This window comes from Macrosteles quadrilineatus, unplaced genomic scaffold (genome assembly GCF_028750875.1).
Source record: "Macrosteles quadrilineatus isolate MER2022 unplaced genomic scaffold, UCM_ALF_1.0 Scaffold_1__1_contigs__length_201487025, whole genome shotgun sequence".
NCBI classification, from domain to species: domain Eukaryota; kingdom Metazoa; phylum Arthropoda; class Insecta; order Hemiptera; family Cicadellidae; genus Macrosteles; species Macrosteles quadrilineatus.
Window position 1 is genome coordinate 99,238,606 of NW_026542594.1, and position 23,221 is coordinate 99,261,826.

The 23,221-nt window shown below is 25.2% G+C and overlaps 1 protein-coding gene across 14 annotated transcripts in view; it reads left to right on the plus strand.

Annotated features, from left to right (window-relative positions):
• The window catches only part of LOC128994679 (coiled-coil domain-containing protein 186-like), a 152,877-nt gene that overhangs the window by 123,879 nt on the left and 5,777 nt on the right, over positions 1 to 23,221 (plus strand). For 12 of the 14 annotated variants that reach the window (XM_054419437.1, XM_054419517.1, XM_054419675.1 and 9 more), the window contains 3 exons: positions 1,413 to 1,472; positions 2,120 to 2,167; positions 4,574 to 4,642. In XM_054419437.1, coding sequence (XP_054275412.1) covers positions 1,413 to 1,472; positions 2,120 to 2,167; positions 4,574 to 4,642 — 177 coding nt within the window. The remainder of the gene's footprint in view (positions 1 to 1,412; positions 1,473 to 2,119; positions 2,168 to 4,573; positions 4,643 to 23,221) is intronic. The other 2 variants (XM_054420132.1, XM_054420438.1) reach the window with 1 other exon arrangement.

Below are 23,221 nucleotides of genomic sequence, written 5' to 3' on the forward strand. Positions count from 1 at the left end.
GTTTAACATTCATCGTTTGCACAGAATTGTTAAGTAGTTTAATTTGATCATTAGCTTCCTGTAATTTGATTTTCAATTCAGTGTATTTTTTCTCTAGTTCATTTAGATCTTCCTTACTTTTTGAAGGGATTTCTTTAAAAGTATGTACATTTTCTGTGCTTAAAGGTTTTAGGACTTTCTTAGGTGTATTCTTGTTTAAAATAGCACTTGGGTGCTCAGATTTTTTCTGAGAATAAGATCTAGTTTTAATTGCAGGGCTTTCTCTAGCTTTATTTAAAGTTGAATTGTTTTTATTTTGCACAACCATTTTTAGTTTAACTAAGCACAGACGAGATTTGTCAGATTTAAGAACTGAGAACTCGATTCTAGGCTACTCAATTCACCCAGGGACAGTACACTATACTGTTGTAATCAATTTTACTATTTAATTTTCTAGTAAATATCTTTTATTAGAATGAAAATGTGTATGCACTTGCCAATTAATTAATAGTAAAAATGTTCAGCAAGTTAAAATATGGAATTATTTTACTATTTAAAAAAAATAAATAATAATGAGTTAAATTATTAAAAGTCCAGAACAATGTAAACAAACAGACGACACAAGTCCACCTGAGTTACTTGGTGATCCTGACCTTGTCCGGGTCTTATCAGGAGATTTGCGCAACCAGGTCTTATCAGGATATTTGTGCAACCAATTATCTACCACATTCCAACTGTGCTGGACAGATAATGTCCTGGATCTTCACTATCACTAACTATTACACTCTATGTTTTTCTGAACGAAAAGAGGTAGCCTATGTTAATAATTAACTTTTAACTGATAAAAAATAGATTGTGTAGGCTAAAAATAACTGATTTTAAAAGATAAACGAGAGCACTTCCAAAGATTATTTTAGCTATCCGCCATCTTGATGACGTCTCCCAAATCGTACCTACGGCGCTACTGGTTGGGTTGGAGAAAAGATGGAGGCAGTGTCACGCCATTACAATGTGTTCAATATTTTTGGCCGCAACAGCTGATGAGTCGGGTCTTTCCAAAGTCCTCTGAGTTTGCTTGAACGACGAGGGCCCGCACTGTTCCATTAACGCCTATTGTAAAATTGGCCGTAACCGACCAAGTGGGAGTTATGGTCAGGGTCATGTTTCGGGCTAGTGCACGCTGGCTCCAATGACTTAAAATTGCTCGGACACCAATCTCAGTATGACCATCCTCTCCAACAAATTGCTGATATTAAAAATCTGGATCCATTATCTGGGTTACATATATATAAGTCACAAATGCAGTCTTCAGCCAGTTATGCTCGTTAGTTATATGTAAATATTTTTAATAAGCTATCCCATTCATCAGATGTTAAGTTTGTAATGCCTATTTCATTGTAAACTTTCTCACTAACTCTTATTTTACTGTACAGGCCTGAACTGTTAGAGAAGAAACATGGGTCTAGGGAAGATAAGCAATTCCCAACACATGAGTGAGTACCATTTAACTGTTTAGTTACCAACTAGTGGTGTGGGTGGATTTTGTTTCATTACATAATTTTTTCAATTCTTTACCCTCTAGGTGCACATACATTACCAATATTACCATGTATAGAGATGAAAAGTTCACATCACTTGTTGATTATTTTATGCACCAATCCAACACCTTCAGTAATCCATCTTGATCAAATTAAAAAAATGTCCATTGAAAGAAATAGACTTACTGTGATCAGTGCCTGGGGACCGAGCTTTGCTCGGGGGAAATGATTCTCCCACTCTACGATGCCAGCCTTTACTACTTCCTTCACCATTTCCTACATCATGGACCTGTTTCCTTCCCTTCTCATAGCATTTAAGTATTACAGATATATTAATCTTACTGCCACAAATCGTTCCCTCACTCTACGATGCTAAACGTTACTACTTCCTACGCCACTTCCTATGTCCTGGACCTGTTTTTATCCTGTAGTCAGTATTACTGTATTTATCATATTAAGTCAAATAATGCCCACCTTGGCCCAACGGCTACTCTAGCAGCCAAACTGGGCATTTAATTTTTTTGTTGATGCTTTTTATCGAATTTCGTATATAGAGAATAAGCTATTTATTAAGTAATGTGGATTTATTTTTATTTTTACAGATCGAAATTGGAGAAGTCTGGTTCTAAAGAAAAATACAGAAAACATAAGTGAGTAGGTCTATGACTTAGGCATTTGATTTCTGTTCATATAATAACTATCTGGCCGTCTTTGTGTAACAGGTTTTTTCTTTTCTTTTTTTCCTGTATGTAGCTTGAGTTTGTCGTAGCTAATAGTTTGTTTTATCACTGATCACTGTGTGAAAAAAACTTGGGCTTCCTCGTTCCAAATTAGAACAACATGTCTTAGGTATTTCACAAACTGCTGTCACTTCGACCAAAGGCAAAGTGTCGTGTATACTGAAGCCTACCAAAGCTCATACTCCTCTAATTCCAACTACTGCTATTGTCTTGAACAAGATTACTTCTCCTTTACCGTCTGTACGGTTAACCAAGGACATTATCAATCATTTTAAGGATTGGAATTTAGCCGACCCACATTTTTATGAGCCTTCACCGGTTGACTTCCTCATTGGAGCTGATTTATTCCCCTTGATTTGTGACGGTGGGCGGTCAAATAGCCCTCCTGGATTCCCTACTCCATTCAAAACCATTTATGGATGGACCTTAATTGGTAGAACCAGTCTGTCTTATTTTGAAAACCAACCAACTTGATCTTCTATCTGCACTAACTTGTCCATTACTGAGTCCTCACTTGAGAAACATCTCAAACTATTTTGGGAACTTGAAGATTTACCACAATCTAAGCCAATAAGTCCTGAAGATCAAGCATGTGAGAGAATATTCGTTAAAACACATTCCAGGGATCCTTCTGGAAGATATATTGTTCGACTTCCGTTCTGTGAAAATCCAGTTGACTTGGGAAACACTTTCCACCATGCAGAACGTAACTTTCACGCTCTTGAGCGACGTTTCCAGAGTGATTTCAACTTCAAATCGGCCTATGTAAATTTCATGAAGGAATATGAGGATTTAGGCCATATGACTCAGCTTCATTCTTCAACTTCGACTACTTCAACCTACGTTATTCCGCATCATGGAGTTTTTAAGAACTCAGATCAAAATCCTAAATTGAGAGTTGTATTCAACGCCTCAGCCCGCATGCTAGGCTATATTATTTTAGCCTTTTTTGCTTGGAGCAACCTGGTTTAAATCTCCTCTAACAATATTGTTTTTCCGCCCAATATGGAACTTGGCATAGTACTTAATGAACTAATTAATACCTGTACGAACCTATTTCGTCTTTATTCATATATTATATTAAGACAAAAAAGTCATAATTATTATAGCTAACGTCATCCCTGGTTTATATAGTATACAGTAGCCTACATTGCGGAATTGACTGGCAAATACAGTGGAACCTCTTTAATCCGAACCCCTGTAATCCGAACGTCCACTAATCCGAACACCTCATTGCTGTACACTATACACAGTACAGTAGTTCTATATTCTATACTGTATTTAATGTACAGTTCTGTTTATTCACTGTGCTTACTACTGTATTGAATAAACACTGTATTTTACTTTATAAAGCATTTTTTAACTTTTCCCATAGCAATTACAATCCATTTTAGCCTTGTTTTAGCTATTGTTATGTAAAAACAACAGTATGTTCTGTAATCCGAACTATTCAATAGTCCAAACTACCCCCGGTCCCAATTAGTTCGGATTAAAGAGGTTCTACTGTAAGTAATCCAAATGTAATATTGCTTACTGGCTTAATGATAAATCACGATCAGCTGGATTGAAGTAAACAAAAATCTGCAGTAAATGGCTTTTAATGCTATTCTTATGGAGAACATTTTACGTTATATCTAATTATGTATTACAATTTCGGGAATTTCAATATTTTTCCCATCGTCACGGGATCGAGACCTTTAATTTGAGCCCTCTCCCGTCGTTCTACGACTTCCTAGTCGCCCACAATTTAGACGCAAAGAATCGGCTTACGTAATTAATATATAGATAGATTGAAGTATACAACTGGCACTATCAGTGGCAATTGGAAACGATGTTCGCCATGCGAGGCTGAGTTCACACTGAAGCAAGGTTGTTAAACATCTAGATGTTCTCTAAACGGTAATTTCGACAAGATTTCGTTTTGACTGTATACTTTGGTTTTAAAATTTTACTACCAGCAATGTCAAGCTCTACATTTGTGATATTTAAAAATAATTATCTATTGCTGGATTGACAGTAGCTTTTATTTTAAGAATAGAATAGAATAGAATACATATTTATTTTCTCAAAGAACTTACAATGTCTCAAAGAATTTTCAGACCATGTCCGTAATATTTTTTTAAATAATTTTCGCTGAGACAAAACATTTAGCTATTTAAATAAAAATTGTCGTGACCAAAGCCATAAGGGCTTTTGCTGGTGTTATTTAAATAGGAAATATATGTGAAATGTTCAAGGAAATTGTTGCAGGTTTGCTAGGCGGGTTTCACATACTGTAGTACTTCACATTTTTTTTATCTGTGTGATGTCTTACAGATCCAATGTGGAAGAAAAAATTATGCAAGATAAGACAGAAGAGGACAATATCAGACATAAAGAATATATGTGAGTAAAGTTTTTAGTATTTATAATTGAAGGTAACATAACGTTTGAGTCATCATTCATCATTTTTTAACCGACTTCCCCACTACCAACAAAAGGAGGAGGTTCTCAATTTGTTTGTGGCGATGTTTTTTTTTTTCTATGTATGTTCACCAATTTCTTTGTGATTCTTTTACCGATCAGTGTGGTTCCACCACCAAAATAACCAGGAGAGTTTCTATTTGGTACCTTATATATTATGTTTAAGTATAATATTTGTTTCGGTGAAAAATTCTGAAAACCTTAAATATTTAACATTTATTTTGTTTACATTTGTGCAGATTGTTTACATTTGTGCAGAGAAGGCAATAAATAATAATAACATTCCTACAGCTGTTAGTTGAAACCATTTAAATGAAGCTACAGACAATTCTTCATGAAACAGTTGCTTCATATTGATCAATAAACTATTTCTTGCCATGGAGCCTGAATGAATTACATTGAGAAAAATGCATTTTGTTTTGGTTACTATAAAAAATGTATTTTAAAGTTTGACCTGATTTGTGTATACAGTAATTCTGTTTTTAGTATTGAATATTCTGACTTACAAAAACATATATGTTTCAATGAATAGCTGTATGATATTGACAAATAAAGGTGTATTGTGAAAACCAAAGCAATCGTAAAACAGGTCTAAATATAAATTAAATGCATTTATTCCATACACGACCTAAGAAGTGTGACAGTGCATAATCGTCAATTGTCTTAAAAGTGTTAAATATTAGCGAATTTCCCTATAGGGAAGTAGCTATTACCGTAGGTCTCATGGTAAGACCTAAGCCCGGGACCGATTTACTTTTTCATTTTGATGTCCCCAGAGGCCAAAAACACCATTCGTTCAAATTTTTATTTATCTATTTATCTATTCATGTCACTTCTGGGCCAAAAACGGAGCCACTCAAAAATTAAATGAATTTTCCTATTTTTTTATACAATATGCTATATTTTTTACCCTTTTAGGTCAATTTCTAACATTTTCATATTTTTCTAGAAAAAGTATATAATTTTGATGAAATTTTCATGAATATGTCTATATTTTCCATAAAATTTACTACAAAACAAAATGTTTTTAAAAACAAGTAAAATTTTTAAATTTATTGAGTAGTTTTTATACAAATTTAACTAAAACAGTTTCTTTATCTTTGAATGTTTTAATTTCAGTAATAATTAAGTTTAAATCTTTTTTATTTAATTCTTTAATTGTTTTTTCATCAAATATATTAATAAATCTATGAGGCAAATGAACTTTACATTTTTCTAATTCAACAATAACTGTTGGTCCATATTTATCTTTAACTTTTTCAAATTTTTCTATTTTATATTTTGTATTCAATTCTAAACTTTTTATTGGTTTATATTCTTTGAATTTACATTCTCCAATATTATTAATCTCTTCTAATAGATCCATTTATTACAAAAATAATTATAAACATTTTAAACAGTTAATAATTGAAATATATGAAAAGAATTTTAAATATCACACAACAGTTTGTTAGAACTATATATGATATATATTTAGATGAATATATATCATCTAAATAGATAATATATGAATAGATGAATATTGATATATTATAGATAGATGAATATTCTATTTTTTTAATAATATCTGATGTATCACTTATGTTATCAGAAAAACCATTATGTTGATATATTATGCATGGATCATTTAAAGTTGATAGATGTTTTAGGAATTTTAAAAAAATATCATCAAATTCTGACTTTATATAAAAATTCAATTCTAAAAGTTTAAAAATCATTGGTAATAGTTTCTTAAATGATATATTTCTTTTTGTAAAACTGAAATATGCATTAAAAATGACTGTAATATTTCTTTTATCTTCAAAATTTAATTCAAAATCAATATTGAATATTTTGTTTAAGAATTGATAGTAAAATATCCAGTTTGTATAATTTCTTTGTTTTAAGAATAATTTTATATTTTTAGGTGTTATTTCAAAACTATTGTCTAAAATACATAATGTATAGATTTCATTGATTAATTGTTGTGTACGATATGGTTGAAAATGATTAAATTCTCTTAAAATATTTATAAGATGTTTGTTCTTATTTTTTCGTCTATTAATTTTTTTTTTCAGAAATAATTCTTTTACATATATTACATCCTATACAATTTTTAATAATTGTAAAGTTATTAAAATTATGACATCTATAACATATATCCATTTATATATAAAATAATTATATCTAAATGGAAGAACTTATTCAGTGTCATAAATGTAAGAAGAAAACTAAAAATATTAATCCAGAAATTGTTGAAATGAAGAATGGTTTGTTTAGAATTGCTACGAAGTGTTCAATATGTAAAACAAATGAAAGTAAAATAATTAAAAAGGAAATTAAACCAATAATAAAAAAGGAATTGAATAAAAAAGATCAAATAATTGAAGCTAAAGAAATTCATGCTCTAATAAGAAAAAAATTTCCAAAAAGAAAGATAGATTACATTAGGTATTGATGATTTATGGGCAGCTGATTTAATCATTATGAAAAATTATGAAAAAGAAAATGATGGTTATAAATATATGTTGAATGTTATTGATACATTTTCTAAATATGTTTGGTCAAAACCTTTAAAGAAAAAAGATGCAAAATGTGTATCTATAGCATTTGAACAAATTATAAAAGATGCAATAAAAATTGGTCATAAATCACCAAACTTATTACATACAGATAAAGGACTAGAATTTATAAATAAAGAATTTAATGGAGTTTTAAAAAAGTATAATATTAAATTGTATCACACAGAAAATGAAGAAAAATCAAGTATTATTGAAAGATATAACAGGACTCAAAATGAAAAAATGAAAGTTCTATTTGAAATTAATAAAAATTTTAGATGGATTGATATTCTTCAAAAAATAGTTAAAGAATATAATAATTCATATCATTCAACAATTAAAATGAAACCAATTGATGTAAATAAAGAAAATGAAAATTATTTATTAGATACAGTTTTTAAATATATCCCACCAAAAATAATTACAAAATCTAAATTTAAAATAAATGATAGAGTTAGAATAGGAAACAAAAAATCAACTTTTTCAAATAAATATAAAAACAATTGGTCAAGAGAAATATTTCTTGTTTCCAGAATTAATAATACAAATCCTGTTACATATAGTATTAAAGACTTGAATGATGAAGATATACTTGGTAGTTTTTATGATTACGAATTGAAGAAAACTAATTTGTAAAATTTTATACTATATAAATGGAGAAGGAATGTTCAAAGTGTAAACAATTAAAAAATATTAATAATTTTTATAAAAATAAAAAATATAAAGATGGATTACTTTCATATTGTAAAGAATGTGATTTAATTTATAGAAAAAAGTTATATGATAATATTATAGTAGAAGAAAAAAGTGAAAAAGTATGTTTGAATTGTAAGGTAACAAAAGATATGGAAAATTTTCATAAACATTATTATAGTAAAGATAAAAAATTTGCAATTTGTATTGAATGTGTTAGAAAAATGATGAGAGTCACAACCCATTGTGAATGTGGTAGAGATTTAAAATGGCTTAGTTATCTTCAAAAACATTTACAAACTAAAATTCATAATAAAAACATAAATAAATTAGAAAATTCATAAAAATAATATTAATTTTTGAAAGTATTATTTAAAAAAATTACTGGTTTTAAAAAAGTTTAAGTTTTATTTAAAATACTAATTTTTGAATTAATACATAAATATTTATCTTAATATTCATATTTTACAACAACAATTATTTTCAAATAAAATTATTTTTAATAAATCGTGCAAATTTTTCCCCTAATAAATGGAGCGTACAAATAAAAATATATTATGCCCTTATTGTAATAAGAATATATTATCTAAAAATTATAATAGACATTATAATTCAAAGAAACATTTTGAAAATAAAACTAAATATGAAACTGAAGTTAATAACTTAAAACTTTGGTGTAAACAAAATAAAATAGTTGATTATCAAAACGAAAATTTAGATCAATTAAAAGAATTAAAGAAGTCATATGATCCAACAAATTATTCACTATTTAACAGTGAAAAATTAAAAGAAATTGCTAACAAATTATCTGTTAGAAATGTTGACAATTTAAATAGAGATGAACTAATTAAAAGATTAAATAATATCAAACAAAATCCTAATAATCTAAAATATAGATCATTACAATTTATTCAAAATCTATCAATTAAAAATGGTATTAAAATAAAAGATAAAACTAGAAAAGAATTGATTGGATTATAACTGATCATTTAAAAAATAAACCAATTCCAAAGGAAAATGTAATAAATATTCAGGAAGTGTCATCATTAAAAGGTTATTTTCAAGAGTATTATTTAACAAATTCAAATGATGATTTAGATATATCTGAATATTTAGAATCACAAAGAAATGAAATTAAAAAATTGATTGAAAACAAGAATTTAAAAATAAAAGAGGTCAGTTATCATTATCTTGTGAATATGAAAGACAATTAGTTGGTGATAGTCAAAAAACCCAAATGTATTATCCTTTAAGAAGTTCAGATATATTAAACACTGATGAATTTATTGATGATCAATTCAAAAAATTAATATTAAGAGAAAATTTAAATCAACCATCAAAAGGATCTGGTTGGTCATTAAAAAGATGTTTAGATTTAAATTTAAAACTAAGTAAACATAATTCATTAAATGGTGGTTCATATGTTGAATTACCAATTGAAATAAAAAATAAAAAGTGTTGTATAAATTTCAAAAATAAAGATGAATATTGTTTTATTTATGCAATTAGATGTGCTATTGATAAATATGAAGATAAAAAGTTTGATCATCCACATAGAGTAAAACAATATAAAAATTACTTGAATGATGAAATTTTTAAAGAATTTGATTATCCAATGAGTTTAAAAGATATAAAATTATTTGAAAAAAGATCATTTGATTCTAAATATAATTATCCATCCATGTCAATTAATGTATACAGATTTGATGAAGATAAAAAGATTGTTCCATTACAAATATCTGAAAATTACAATGCGAGATTAGATATTGATCTATTGTATATAAAAAATGATAATAATTCACATTATGTTTTGATAACAGATTTAAGTAAATTTGTTTCTACTCAATTAACAAAAAGTAATAGACATAAGAAATTCATTTGTAGAAGATGTTTAACACATTTTTACAAAAACAAAGATTTAAGTGAACATTTAATAATTTATAAATCTCTTGAACCTTGTCGACCAATTATGCCATTTCCTGGTAAAACTGTTAAATTTGAAAATTATTATAAAAAACTTGAACATCCTTTTGTAATTTATATGGATTTTGAAAGCATTCTGAAAAAGATTAATACTTGTGAAAATAATCCAAACAACTCATATACAAATAAAATTCAGAAACATATACCTTATGGATTCACAATTTATTTAGTTTCTAGAGTGACTAATAAAATATATAAACCAATTTGTTATAGAGCAAAAACAGATGAAGAGTTGAAAAATGTACCAAATAAATTATTTGAATACTTAGATGAGATTTCAAAGTATATAGCTAAAAAATATAATTCGAAAAACAAAAAGCCTATGAGTTTAACTAAAAATGAAGAAATTGAATATCATAAAGCAAGTGTTTGTCATATTTATGAAACTATTGGTTTTGATAATGACACAAGACGAAAAGTAAGAGATCACTGTCATTTAACAGGAAAATTTAGAGGTGCAGCACATTCAAGTTGTAATTTAAATCTAAAATTTCCACAAAATATACCTGTGTTTTGTCATAATAGTTCAAACTATGATACACATTTGTTTATTAAAGAATTAGCTAAAAAATATGGTAAAATTGATTTAATAGCAAATACTGATGAAAAATATATAAATTATTCAGTTAATTCAGGATATGGTTATGAATTTGAAGATGATAAACCTAGAAAATTTGTGAAATTTTCATTTGTAGATACGTTTAGATTTATGGTCTCATCAATTGACAAGTTAGCTAAAAATCTGAAAGAATTTAAATACTTGACTAAATTTATAAAGAACATTGATATAATTGAAAAAGATGATGAAACATTTGAAATATTATCTTCTAAAGGTATATTTCCTTATGAGTTTATAGATGATATTAAAAAATTAAATTATGATAAAATATTAGATAAAGCACAGTTTTATAGTTCTTTAACTGATGAAAATATAAGTGATGAAGACTATAAACATTATCTAAAAGTTTGGAACAAATTAAAAGTTAAAACATTAGGAAATTATTCTGATTTATACAATATTCAAGATGTGATGCTATTAGCTGATATATTTGAAAATTTTAGATCAGTTTGTTTAAAGAACTATCAATTAGATCCTGCACATTATTTAACATCACCATCATTAGCATGGGACTCTATGTTAAAATTAACAAAAATAGAATTAGAATTGATAAGTGATTATGATATGTATTTGATTATTGAAAAAGGTATAAGAGGTGGAATTTCTCAATGTGTTACAAGGTATTGTAAAGCAAATAACAAATATACCAAAAATTATGATCCTAATAAACCTGAAAATTATATGTTATATTTAGATGCGAACAATTTATATGGATGGGCCTTAAGTCAAAAACTACCATATAAAGATATTAAATGGATGAATCCCCATGTATATAACACAGATGAATGGATAGAAACAATTTTAGAATTAGATAAAAATGCTGATTATGGTTATATTTTAGATGTTGATTTAGAATATCCAAAGGAATTACATGATAATCACAAGGATTTACCTTTAGCTCCTGAACATTATAATAATAAGCTTTGTACTACATTATTTAATAAAAAAGACTATGTGGTTCATTCAAGAAACTTAAAATATTACTTAAAAAAAGGATTAAAATTAAAAAGAGTCAATAGAGTGATTGCATTTGATCAAGACAATTATATGAAAAAATATATTCAATTGAATACAAAATTAAGAGCTCAATCAAAATCAGACTTTGAAAAAGACTTCTTTAAGTTAATGAATAATTCTGTATTTGGTAAAACAATGGAAAATGTAAGGAATAGATGTGATATAAAATTAGGTAATGAAGAATATTCATTAAAACTAGCTAAAAAACCAAACTTTAAAACATTTAAGATATTTGATACCGATTGTATTGCTTCTCACATGATTAAAGAAAAAGTAAAATTTGATAAACCAATTTATATAGGATTTTCAGTTTTAGAATTATCAAAGCTATTGATGTATGAATTTTATTATGAAAAGTTGAAGAAATTTGATCCAAATATAAAACTATTATATATGGACACTGATAGTTACTTTGTGGAATTAAAGAAAGATCCTTATAAAATTATTAAAGAAAATATAAATGATTTCGATACAAGTGATTATAAGAAAGATCATGAATGTTTTAATGAAAAGAATAAAAAAGTAATTGGAAAATTTAAAGATGAATTAAATGGTGAAATTTTAGAAGAATATTGTGGATTAAGATCAAAGCTATACAGTTATGAGTTTGATAAGAAAAATCCAGTTAAATGTAAAGGAATCAAGAAAAGTGTTGTAAATAAGTCAATTAATATGAATGATTTTAAGAAATGTTTGTTTGATGATGTGGAACAATATAGAGAGATGACATGTATTAGAAGTTTTAAACATGAATTATACACAGTGAGAATTAACAAATTAGCTTTAAGTAATAAAGATAATAAAAGATTTGTATGTGAAAATAGAGTAGATACATTACCTTGGGGACATAAAAATATTACTAAATGAGCGATCAACCACATGCATTAATTATACCAAAAGAAATTTTAAATATAAATGATAACCAAATAATATATTTATATCCAAATATGACTTATGGTAAAATATTTTTATTTAGATGTAAAAATTATAATATATATCAGAATAAAGAAGATATAAATTTAAAACCATATAGAACTAAAATCAAAGAATTTATTAAAAAATATTTTTAATAAATGGAAATAATAATTATACCAAAAGAATTAATAAATAGTAAAAATGATCAAAAATTATATTTATATAAAACAAAAATATCAAATAAACATTTAGTTTATCTTTTTAAGTACAACCAATATTATGTTTATCACTTAACATTTAATTTTTGTATTATGCCATTTTTACATATAGTTTTAAAATATGTTGAAGATAGTTTTAAAGAAAATGATCAAAATATAATTAATATGTAATATTTATAGTTGAATTATTACAATTTATAGGTATATTACTTTTTTTTCCAATTTATTAAATTCTTTCTCTTTTATTAAGTTGTTTTATATCATTTTTAATAGAACTATATAATTTACATTTATCATTTTTATAATTTATTTCTTCAAACTCTATATTATTTAGTTTTAAAACCTTTATAAACTTGTTTTTTTAATCAATTAAATTACATCATGATTTTTATGATATAAAAAAACTTTAATAATTTTAATAAATTTCATATTTTTTAATAGTTTATTTGATAATTAAACCTTTATAAACTCATTTTTTATCATTTATTGACGCGTCGAGATTTTTACGACGCGTCAAATATTTAATAAATTCTATAAAATCTAATAGTTTATTTGATAATTAAACCTTAAATAAACCTTTATAAACTTGTTTTTTTAATCAATTAAACGGGTTGCAATTTTAGTGACTTACATCTTAATAAATTCTATAAAATCTAATAGTTTATTTGATAATTAAACCTTAAATAAACCTTTATAAACTTGTTTTTTTAATCAATTAAACAGGTTGCAATTTTAGCGACTCGATTACTTCTTAATAAATTCTATAATATATCAATTGTTGTTTCCATTTATAATAATTAATTTTGTATAGAAGAATCTTTTTTTAATTTTAAATACACAATTGATCTTACATTTTCATTATTCAATAAATTTCCTTCATTATCTTGAATAGTAATTTTAATATTTTGAATTTTATTTAGATTTTTTAAAGGAACATAATTAATTTCATTTGGTTTTTCACTAATCTTTGAACCATATTCAATATTTGGAAAGAAAAAATATAAAATTTCAGATTCTCTATGTAAATGTGAATGATCTTGATGATTTTCAATGCTAGGTTCAACTAAATTACAATGGATTTCAATAACATCAAAAGGTCTTAATTTTGGTAGTTTTATTCCTTTTATTAATACATTTGGTTCAATCATTTCATCTTTTAACCCTAATAGATCAATTATAAAAGCTGTGACTATAATTTTAACAGGTGATTTTATTACAATAAAAGGACCATTGTTTTCTAATAAAAATTCATTTTCATTAAATTTATCATATTTATTTTTAAATTCTGTTAAACTTTTTGTAAATAATTTTTTTATGTCTTCTAAGGTATAATATCCTTTCTTTATATTAAAATATTGATCAATTGTTTTGTTTTCATCAATAATACTAAAACCATATATATTTTTATAATCATTTGGTACATTTAATATAAAATTATCTGAATAAAATCCACAAAGACCAATACTATATTTTCCATCCAAATGAATTGGATGTTCTAATCTTAGTTCAATCTTTGAAGAATTGCCTATAATTTTAAATAATTTCATCTTATTTAAATGGAAAAATTTTTAAAGGAAAAAAATAAGATAAAATTTGATACATATGATGAAAAAATCAAGAATAATCAACCAATTAGATTGTTAATATTAGGATCAAGTGGTTCTGGTAAAACAACATTACTATTAAATTTCATCTATAAAAGATTGATACCATACACAAATTTATATGTTTTTAGTAAATCACTAGAGCAGCCTGCATATATAAAATTACAACATAGATTTAAAAATATTGAAATGAACATTAACAAAAAAGTTGCAAATTTCTTTGGTTCATGTGAAGATATAATTTCATTAAATGATTGTAAACCAAATTCATTAATTGTTTTTGATGATTGTATTTTAGAAAATCAAGATAAAATAAAAGAGTATTTTGTAATGGGTAGACATAAAAACATATCATGTATTTATCTTTCACAATGTTATTCAAAAGTTGACATTAAATTAATAAGGAATAATTTAAATATGTTATGTATTTTTAAGCAAAATAATCATTATATAAAACAAATTGTTGATCATTTTGTAGGTTCTGATATGTCATTTAATGAATTTAAGGATATTTGTAATGATTGTTGGAAAGAAAATTATGGATTTTTAACTATGAATTTGATATTAAAAACAAATGAAGGAAAATATATGAATAAGTTTTCTAATATAAAATTTTCTTCTAAATAAATGTGGTGTATGCTTGATTTAATTATTGATAAAATATTTGTTATAAATATTTGCCTTATCTTTAGTATTTATTTTTCTTATTAAATTTACAGAAAATAAAAAATGATGTGTTTGTGTTTAATTTTAGATTTACTTATTATTTTTGTTTTATTTATATTAATCATTAGTGTAGTGTTGATTGTGCTTAATCGACATAGTTTATGTTTATGTTAACATGGTTTATGTTTATGTTAACATCATTTATGTTTATGTTAACATGGTTTATGTTTGTGTTAACATCATTTATGTTTATGTTAACATATTTTTTCTTTTAATAAATGGATAACATAACTGTCGACAAGGCTAAGAAGTTAGATGAAATTGAAAAAAAATTAATAAAAGAATTTAAAAATCAAATTAAAATTGATGAAAATTATGAACAAATTAAACAAAAAGCATATGAACCAATAACATCTGCAATTGGTAAAGTAGAAAATAAAATTGGTGATGTTTTAAATGAAAATAAAAATTTAATGGATTTAGTACCTATTGTTAATCAATTTGCAAACATATCAATACCACAATCTGAAGAAGAATTTATGTTACCTTCAAGTACTCCATTTAGACCAATAAGAGAACAAATTATTGAAGAAGAATCAACATTTATAGATCCAAATATTGTTTCACCTCAAATATTAAATAAAATCATTGGTCCAATTGCACAAAAATATTTACCTAGAGCAAAAGATGATAAATTTGGTTTGTATTGGGATAAACATAAAAAATCATTTATGATTGGTGATAAAATAACAGTAATTGATAATGATGATTTACTTGTTAATGGTAAAACATATACTGGCACTCAAGGTTTATGGAGATTATTGACATATAAAGACAAACCAGATGATAATTTATATAGTCAAGATGATTTAAATAATTACTCAAAAATTTTATGGGAAACAGATTCAATTTATAAAAATAATGATCCAAGTACTAGAAAACCAAAATCAAGTAAAGGTAATAAATATATGAATTTGATTAAATTTATTTGGGATTCTAAAGGAAATATTGAAGGATCTGGTATTAGAAAATATTCAGAAAATAAAATTGAATACAGATATATTGATGATTTAAACAAATTAGAAAGTATAATCAATTATATATATGCTCAAGAAAAAGCTGGAAATAATAACTTTATCAATGAAAAAAGGGCTATTAAGGATTTTATTTCAACCAAATTAGATGAATTGATTAAAAAACCAGATGGTATAAAATATTTAAAAAGAATTTTGCCGACAATAACATCACCTATTATAGGTTCAGGATTATTAAATGATTTTATAAATAATTTACCATTTGAACTGCATGTACCTGGTTTTCAATATCTAGGACCTGGAACTAAATTACAAAAAAGATTAAAAAGAGGTGAACCTGGAATAAATGATTTAGATAAAGCTGCTAAAGAACATGATATATTTTATAGAGATCATAAAGATACAGAATCTAGAAATGATATTGCTGATAAAATATTACAAGATAAAGCATGGGATATAGCAACATCTAGTGATCATGATATAGGTGAAAGATTAGTTGCTTTACCAACATCAGGTGCTATGTGGTTAAAAAGAAAATTTGGAATGGGATTAGAAATAGGATTAAAATTTTAACCTATATAAATGGAGAAAGTTAAGGTAAATTTAACTGATTATCAAAAATCTAAAATTAAATCTGCTTTTAAGAAAAATAAAAATTTGACTATACAATTTGAAATAGATCAATTTAAAAATGGTAATGATGTATTATTATTAACTAAAAGACAATTGAATAAATTAGAAAAACATAAAAAATTAAATACTGGATTAAGACTTGAATTTTCTTATAATCAACTTAAACAAATAAAAGATGGTGGTTTATTAAATGAAATATTAAATGTTGCTGATTATATTCCTGGCATAAATAGTTTAACACCAAAAGTTAGAAGAGGAGCTAAAGTAGTAAAAGACAATGTTATTCCAAAATTCAGAGAATTTATAAATTGGTTAGATCAAGAATTAGCTAATATAAAAGGATCTGGATTAGATGAAAAAACATTAAAATATGTTAAGAAAAAAATTTCAACCCATTGACTTTAGCTGATTTACAAAAATTATGTCAAAATATTAAGAATTTTAGAGGTGTTTTTATGAGAGATATGCTTCCAAAAACTGTTAATAAATTTGAATGTGGTGTAGTCAATTTAGATTCTTTTTCTGGTAATGGAACTCATTGGATATGTTATTATAAAAAAGATAAAATTAAACATTACTTTGATTCTTATGGAAAAATTGTTAATAAACCTTTTAAGGAAATTGTTAAATATTTAGGAAAAGACAATATATTTTTTAATGATTCACAAATTCAAAATTATGATGATCCACCTATATGTGGTCATTTGTGTGTTTTTGTATTAAATGAGTTGAATAAAAATACAAGATTTGATAACATAATCAATAAATTAATTCTTAATAAATATAGATTCATTAAATATATTTGATCTATTTGGTAGACATAAAAAAGATTTAATTGAAGTAAAAAATGATTATATTAATTCAAAATTAAATTCCATTTTTAATGATATTAATAAGGATTTAAAAACCCATATTAAGAAAACTAATAATTTGGTTAATGCTATTAGTCTATCCAAAAATTATTTAAGTATTAATTCTAGAAGGATTGTTAATGTAAAACCAAGTATTAATGATTATGATGTTGTTATAAAATCTGAGTTAAATGAAGTTTTAAATTCTATTATTAAGATTGGTAATGATCATTCAAAAACTAAACAGGATTTAAATGAATTGGTTAATTCATTATTTAATCTAAAAACATATATTGAAGATTTAGAAAAACAACTTGAAGGTAAACTTGCTAAAAAAATAAGATTAGTAACTGCTGGATTAGCACAAATAGCAAGTTTGACATTAGAAGATAAACTTAATACAGAAAACCAAGAAGATCAATAATTTTTACTATATAAATGGAGTTTATTTACTGTCTCAAATGTAAACAAAAAACCAATTCTAAAGACATTCAAGCAATAAAATTAAAAAATAAAAATATGATAAAAGCAAAATGTTGTATATGTAATTCAAAGAAAAGTCGTTTTACAAAAATTTCCTCCTAATAAATGGCTCTGTATAATTCATTTGATTATTTTATTATCAGAAACCAATTTCTATTAACTAATGAAGATTGGGATATTATTTGAGAAAAATATGAATTGAATGATGAGATGATTAGATTGTTTCAAAATAAATTGAATTGGGAAAAAATTGCTAAATATCAAATTTTGAATGAAAAGATTATTACTGAATACATAAATTATCAGTTAAAAGATCATATTGATTTGATTTGTAAATACCAAACATTATCTCAAAACTTTATTGAAGAATACAAATATATGTTGGATTGGGAATTACTTATTGAAAACCAAAACTTATCTGCTAAATTTATTGTTGATAATGTTAAAGAAATTCAATATTTTAAAGATAAAAATGATTATGATACTGTTGATTAAACATTTTTCAGTTGATTGAATAGATTTCAGTTGATTAAAATTCAAAATTAATAAAATTTTACTTGTTTTAAAAAACCTTTTTCTTTCCATATTTTTTCATAAATTTCTCCTTAATAAATGGCTAATACTTATGAAATTGAAAGAGCTGAATATAAAAATTTTTATCCTTTATCCAAACTACATTTGAATGAACCAAACAAAAAAACTGAATTTAATATTGATTTTGGAGATGGTTTTTGTACATCTAAATTTCAATTTTATATTTCAGGATCATTAAAAAAATCTGATGATAGAGACTATGGTGCTACAGATAATGTAAAGTTGATTAATAATTTTGTACCATTCTTATTTTCAAAAATTGAAATTAGAAAACATAATAAATTAATTGAGGAAATCGAATATCCTGGACAATTGAGTACAATAAAAGGTACTGTTACTTATTCAAAAACAGAAGCAGTATCTAACATTTGTAATGGATTTCAATCAGATTTCAAAAAAACATTTGAAGCTGTGGGTAATCTATCACATTTTGGATTAGGTTTCTTTGAAAATGTTAATGTTCCAATATACAAAGGAGGATTCAATATATGTTTTGTTAGATCTGAAGATAATGATGCTATTTTTAGATGGAAAACTAAAAAAGTTGATGGAACTTTTGATGATACTACATTACCAGGTGTTGGAAAAGTAATTATTGATGACTTTTTCATTAGAGTTCCAATAATTGAGTATAAAACTACAAGTAAAATTCAATATATTAATGAAATAACTAAAAAAGAAAAAATACTATTTCACTTTAATCATTGGCAATGTATTGAACAAAAGACAATAACTGGAAAAACAGTTAGTTTTGATATAACAAATATTTATCGAAACATCTATAATCCAAAATTTATAATAATTAGTTTTCAAAAAGGTAGAACTAATGATCAATTATATGACACTTCAAAATTTGATAGTATGTATATTAAAAATATTAGAGTAAAATTAAATGGTCACTATTATCCTGATGAATTAATGAATCTAGATATAAATAATGGAAAATTTAGAATTGCATATCAAATGTATCAAGATTATAAAAAGGTTTATTATAACAATAGTGAAATGTATTATGATCCAACAGAATTCATTGAAAATAGACCATTGTATGTGATTGATACAACAAAAACTCCTGTTAATATTTCTGGTTCAAAGAATGATATTATTATAAATATGGATTTTGATTATGATATAACTGTTGCTAGTAAAACTAATTGCTATGTGGTTGTTGTGTCTGAAAGATTATTAGAGTATAATGTGATTAAAAATTATATAACTGAAATCAAATAAAATTATTATAAAACCACCATTTATTTACTACTTTTTGACATATTTTTCAAAATATTATTATATTTTATGAATAATGAGACTACTATTGTTAATTTAAAATTTGTTTCATAAAAAAATATTAATAAATAAAAATTTTTGATTTTTAAGGTCACAAGAAATAAATATTTTAAATTTTATTATTTAATAAATTTGTACTTACCTTATAGATATATCATACCAAATTTCATGAAAATATCTTTAAAAACAAAGAAGTTATAAGGGTTTTTAGTTTAAGGGTAGTTCACCCTAAATTGGGAAATTTTAGTAAAAACATTGACTTTAAACATAATTTTTCATAATTTTTAAGTTTTAGAATTATTCAATAATTTTTTACATTTTTATAAATAAAATACAAAATAAGGGATGAAACTACCCTTAACATAAGTCAAAAACATTCTTTAATATTCAATGAGTGTATGTTTCAAATTTGGTTAAGATTGGTTTAAAAACACTCAAGTTATAACATACAATATATTTCAAATAATTTCATTCGATACTAACAATCGAATAATAAGTTGAAACATTCAATATTAACAGTTAAATTACTGAATAGGAATTCAAAATAACTCACACAAACATAAACAAATAATATTTACTGAACATTTCAGATTTATCAAAGCGTGCATTCAATGCACGCTTTCGTTGAACATCATTTGGTTTGGCAAAAAAAAAAAAAAAAAACTGTCAAATAAAACAGCACAGTCACTTAAATTTTTCTACACAAAATATTTACTGTATCTACAATTCAGATTTATCAAAGCGTGCTTTAGAAGCACACTGTCCTTGAATGTCATATGGTTTGGCCAAAAACTATCAAACAAAGCAGCAATCACTTGACCTTGAAAATTCTGATTGTTTTATAAACAAGTTATGATTACAAACAATAAAAATAGTCTATAAATAGTTCAATAAATCACTTTTACTTATTAAAATATTAGTTAAAAACACTTGAACAATCCAAATATGGTGATGAACACTTCAAACACATTTCACTTCACAACACGATAGTTTCACAATTTTCATAGTTAATCTTCTTTATACTTCATCTTCAATCAATAAATAATAAACTTTTACCATCAATAAACTCTTATTTTAAATATTTCTTCATAAAACAAAATGAGAATATACATAGAAAATCAGCCAGTCGACAGAGCCACACCCATTATGATAGCTAATGACGAGATTTTTGCTAACTTGACACTTTTTTTTGTTCAATCGGCTAGTTTCATTAGCTAACTATTTAACCATTGATTATACATTTTAAGCATTAATTATAAAATACTTTTCGATTAGTTTAGATAAATCAAAATAATTATTTTAATCCACACTGCAATTTACTAACATTCAACTGGTTATTATTTTATTCAATCACTTATTTTCATAAAAAGATCGACCAAACAAATTAGGCCATAGACTAATATTCCTTCAATAAGATTATATTTACAACACAATTTGTTTTTGTTGATTTTTACATTATCTTTAATCATACAGAAATGTATAATATATGAAATAGCACTAATTTTTAACAAGCTTTTCATTGGTGACATTTATTTTTAATTTAAATCAATACTTATCTTCTTATCTTAAGATTATCATTTTTGATAACATTTCATGTTTAAGTTTAAAATTATTTAAAATGAAATATGGACTTGTAATACATCAAATATCATTAGAATTTTCTGAGAAATTCAATACTTTTAATAAATTTTGAATAACTCAAATAGGAAAAATATTATTTACAAAAACAATAATTTAAATAAAATATTTAGAATATTTAAATAAAAAATTTTAAAATTTTACTTGTTTTTAAAAACATTTTGTTTTGTAGTCAATTTTATGTAAAATATAGACATATTCATGAAAATTTCATCAAAATTGTATACTGAAAAATATGAAAATGTTAGAAATTGACCTAAAAGGGTAAAAATATAGCATATTGTATAAAAAAATAGGAAAATTCATTTAATTTTTGAGTGGCTCCGTTTTTGGCCCAGAAGTGACATGAATATATCTACTTATATATATATATATATATGTGTGTGTGTGTCCATCCGCACGATAACTTGAGTAATTTTTGTCCGATTTTGATAAAATTTGGTTTGAAGGTGTAAGGCGGGATAAACTTGAATGAGTTCGCGAACCAGCATGATCGGACTATGGGAACGGGGGTTTATGGGGGGTTTTATGGGGTAAAAATAGGTTTTTCCCATTTTTGCCCCTAAAAACTCAAAATTTCACAATTTCTTTTTAAACCATTTTGTAGAGCTTAAAAAAACAAATAATTTAGTATATTGAAGCGTTATTATGCGCCTAATTGTTACGGAGAAAATTCAAAAAAATTGTAATTTTAAAATTCCCATGTTATTCTTATGGAGAATAAGTCGACTGTTGCAGTTTGCTTGTTTATGAACATATTTTGATCGATTTTGGAAAATACTTTTATTTCTTACTAAACTATTATCATTTCATAAAAAAATCTTTTTTACCCTCCCTGTTGCAGCAAACCTAAGGTACTTGTTAAACTAATTCTATTTAAATAGGAAATAAATGTGCTATTTTTATGGAGGCATTTTAGTGTAAATCCAATCAGGTCAATGGAAATTTGCTTAGTCTGCAGGTTTGCTGCGGCGGGGGTATTTTAATTATCAAACATGCATTTGCAGATGTGGAATGTTTATTGATATTCTCTACCCAGTTACTATATCATATCAATACTATTATGCCTGCTTCGGAAAGTCCTAGAGGAAGATGATTTGCAGTTTTGACTAGGCTATATCTTGATCAAACAAAACCACCTACATGGCTTGCACCACTTTTAGCTGAACCAATCTTTCATATACATATTTAATTTGCAGTTGTGGGATGTTTATTAATATTCTCTACCCAGTTACTATAACATATTAATACTATTATGCCTGCTTCGGAAAGTCCTAGAGGAAGATGATTTGCAATTTCGACTAGGCTATCTTGAGCAAACAAAACCCCCTACATGACTTACACCACTTTTAGCTGAACCAATCTTTCATATAATATTTTCCAAAGGTACTATACGTGTTAACGACCAATTTTCCACTTTTGAGAGATTTTTTAGTGCTGGTAGCTGAGGAATAACTTTCATATTGTTCCAAAAGGCTTGAGACGTTACTGTATTTCTTTTTATAATGTAGAAGTACACCGATTGCAGGAAACGATGATGTCTGACATTTCAATGTATCTAGAAAAGACAATTAGTTTTTCATTAGGCCTAATGTAATGGACAACTCTTTCTTTCTTAAGGAATATCTAAAAATGTTTATTTTCATACCCATTAAGAATAAGAATAAGAATATTACATTGATTTTAAGAATAAGAACATTGATTATGTAACCTGAACAGGTGACTC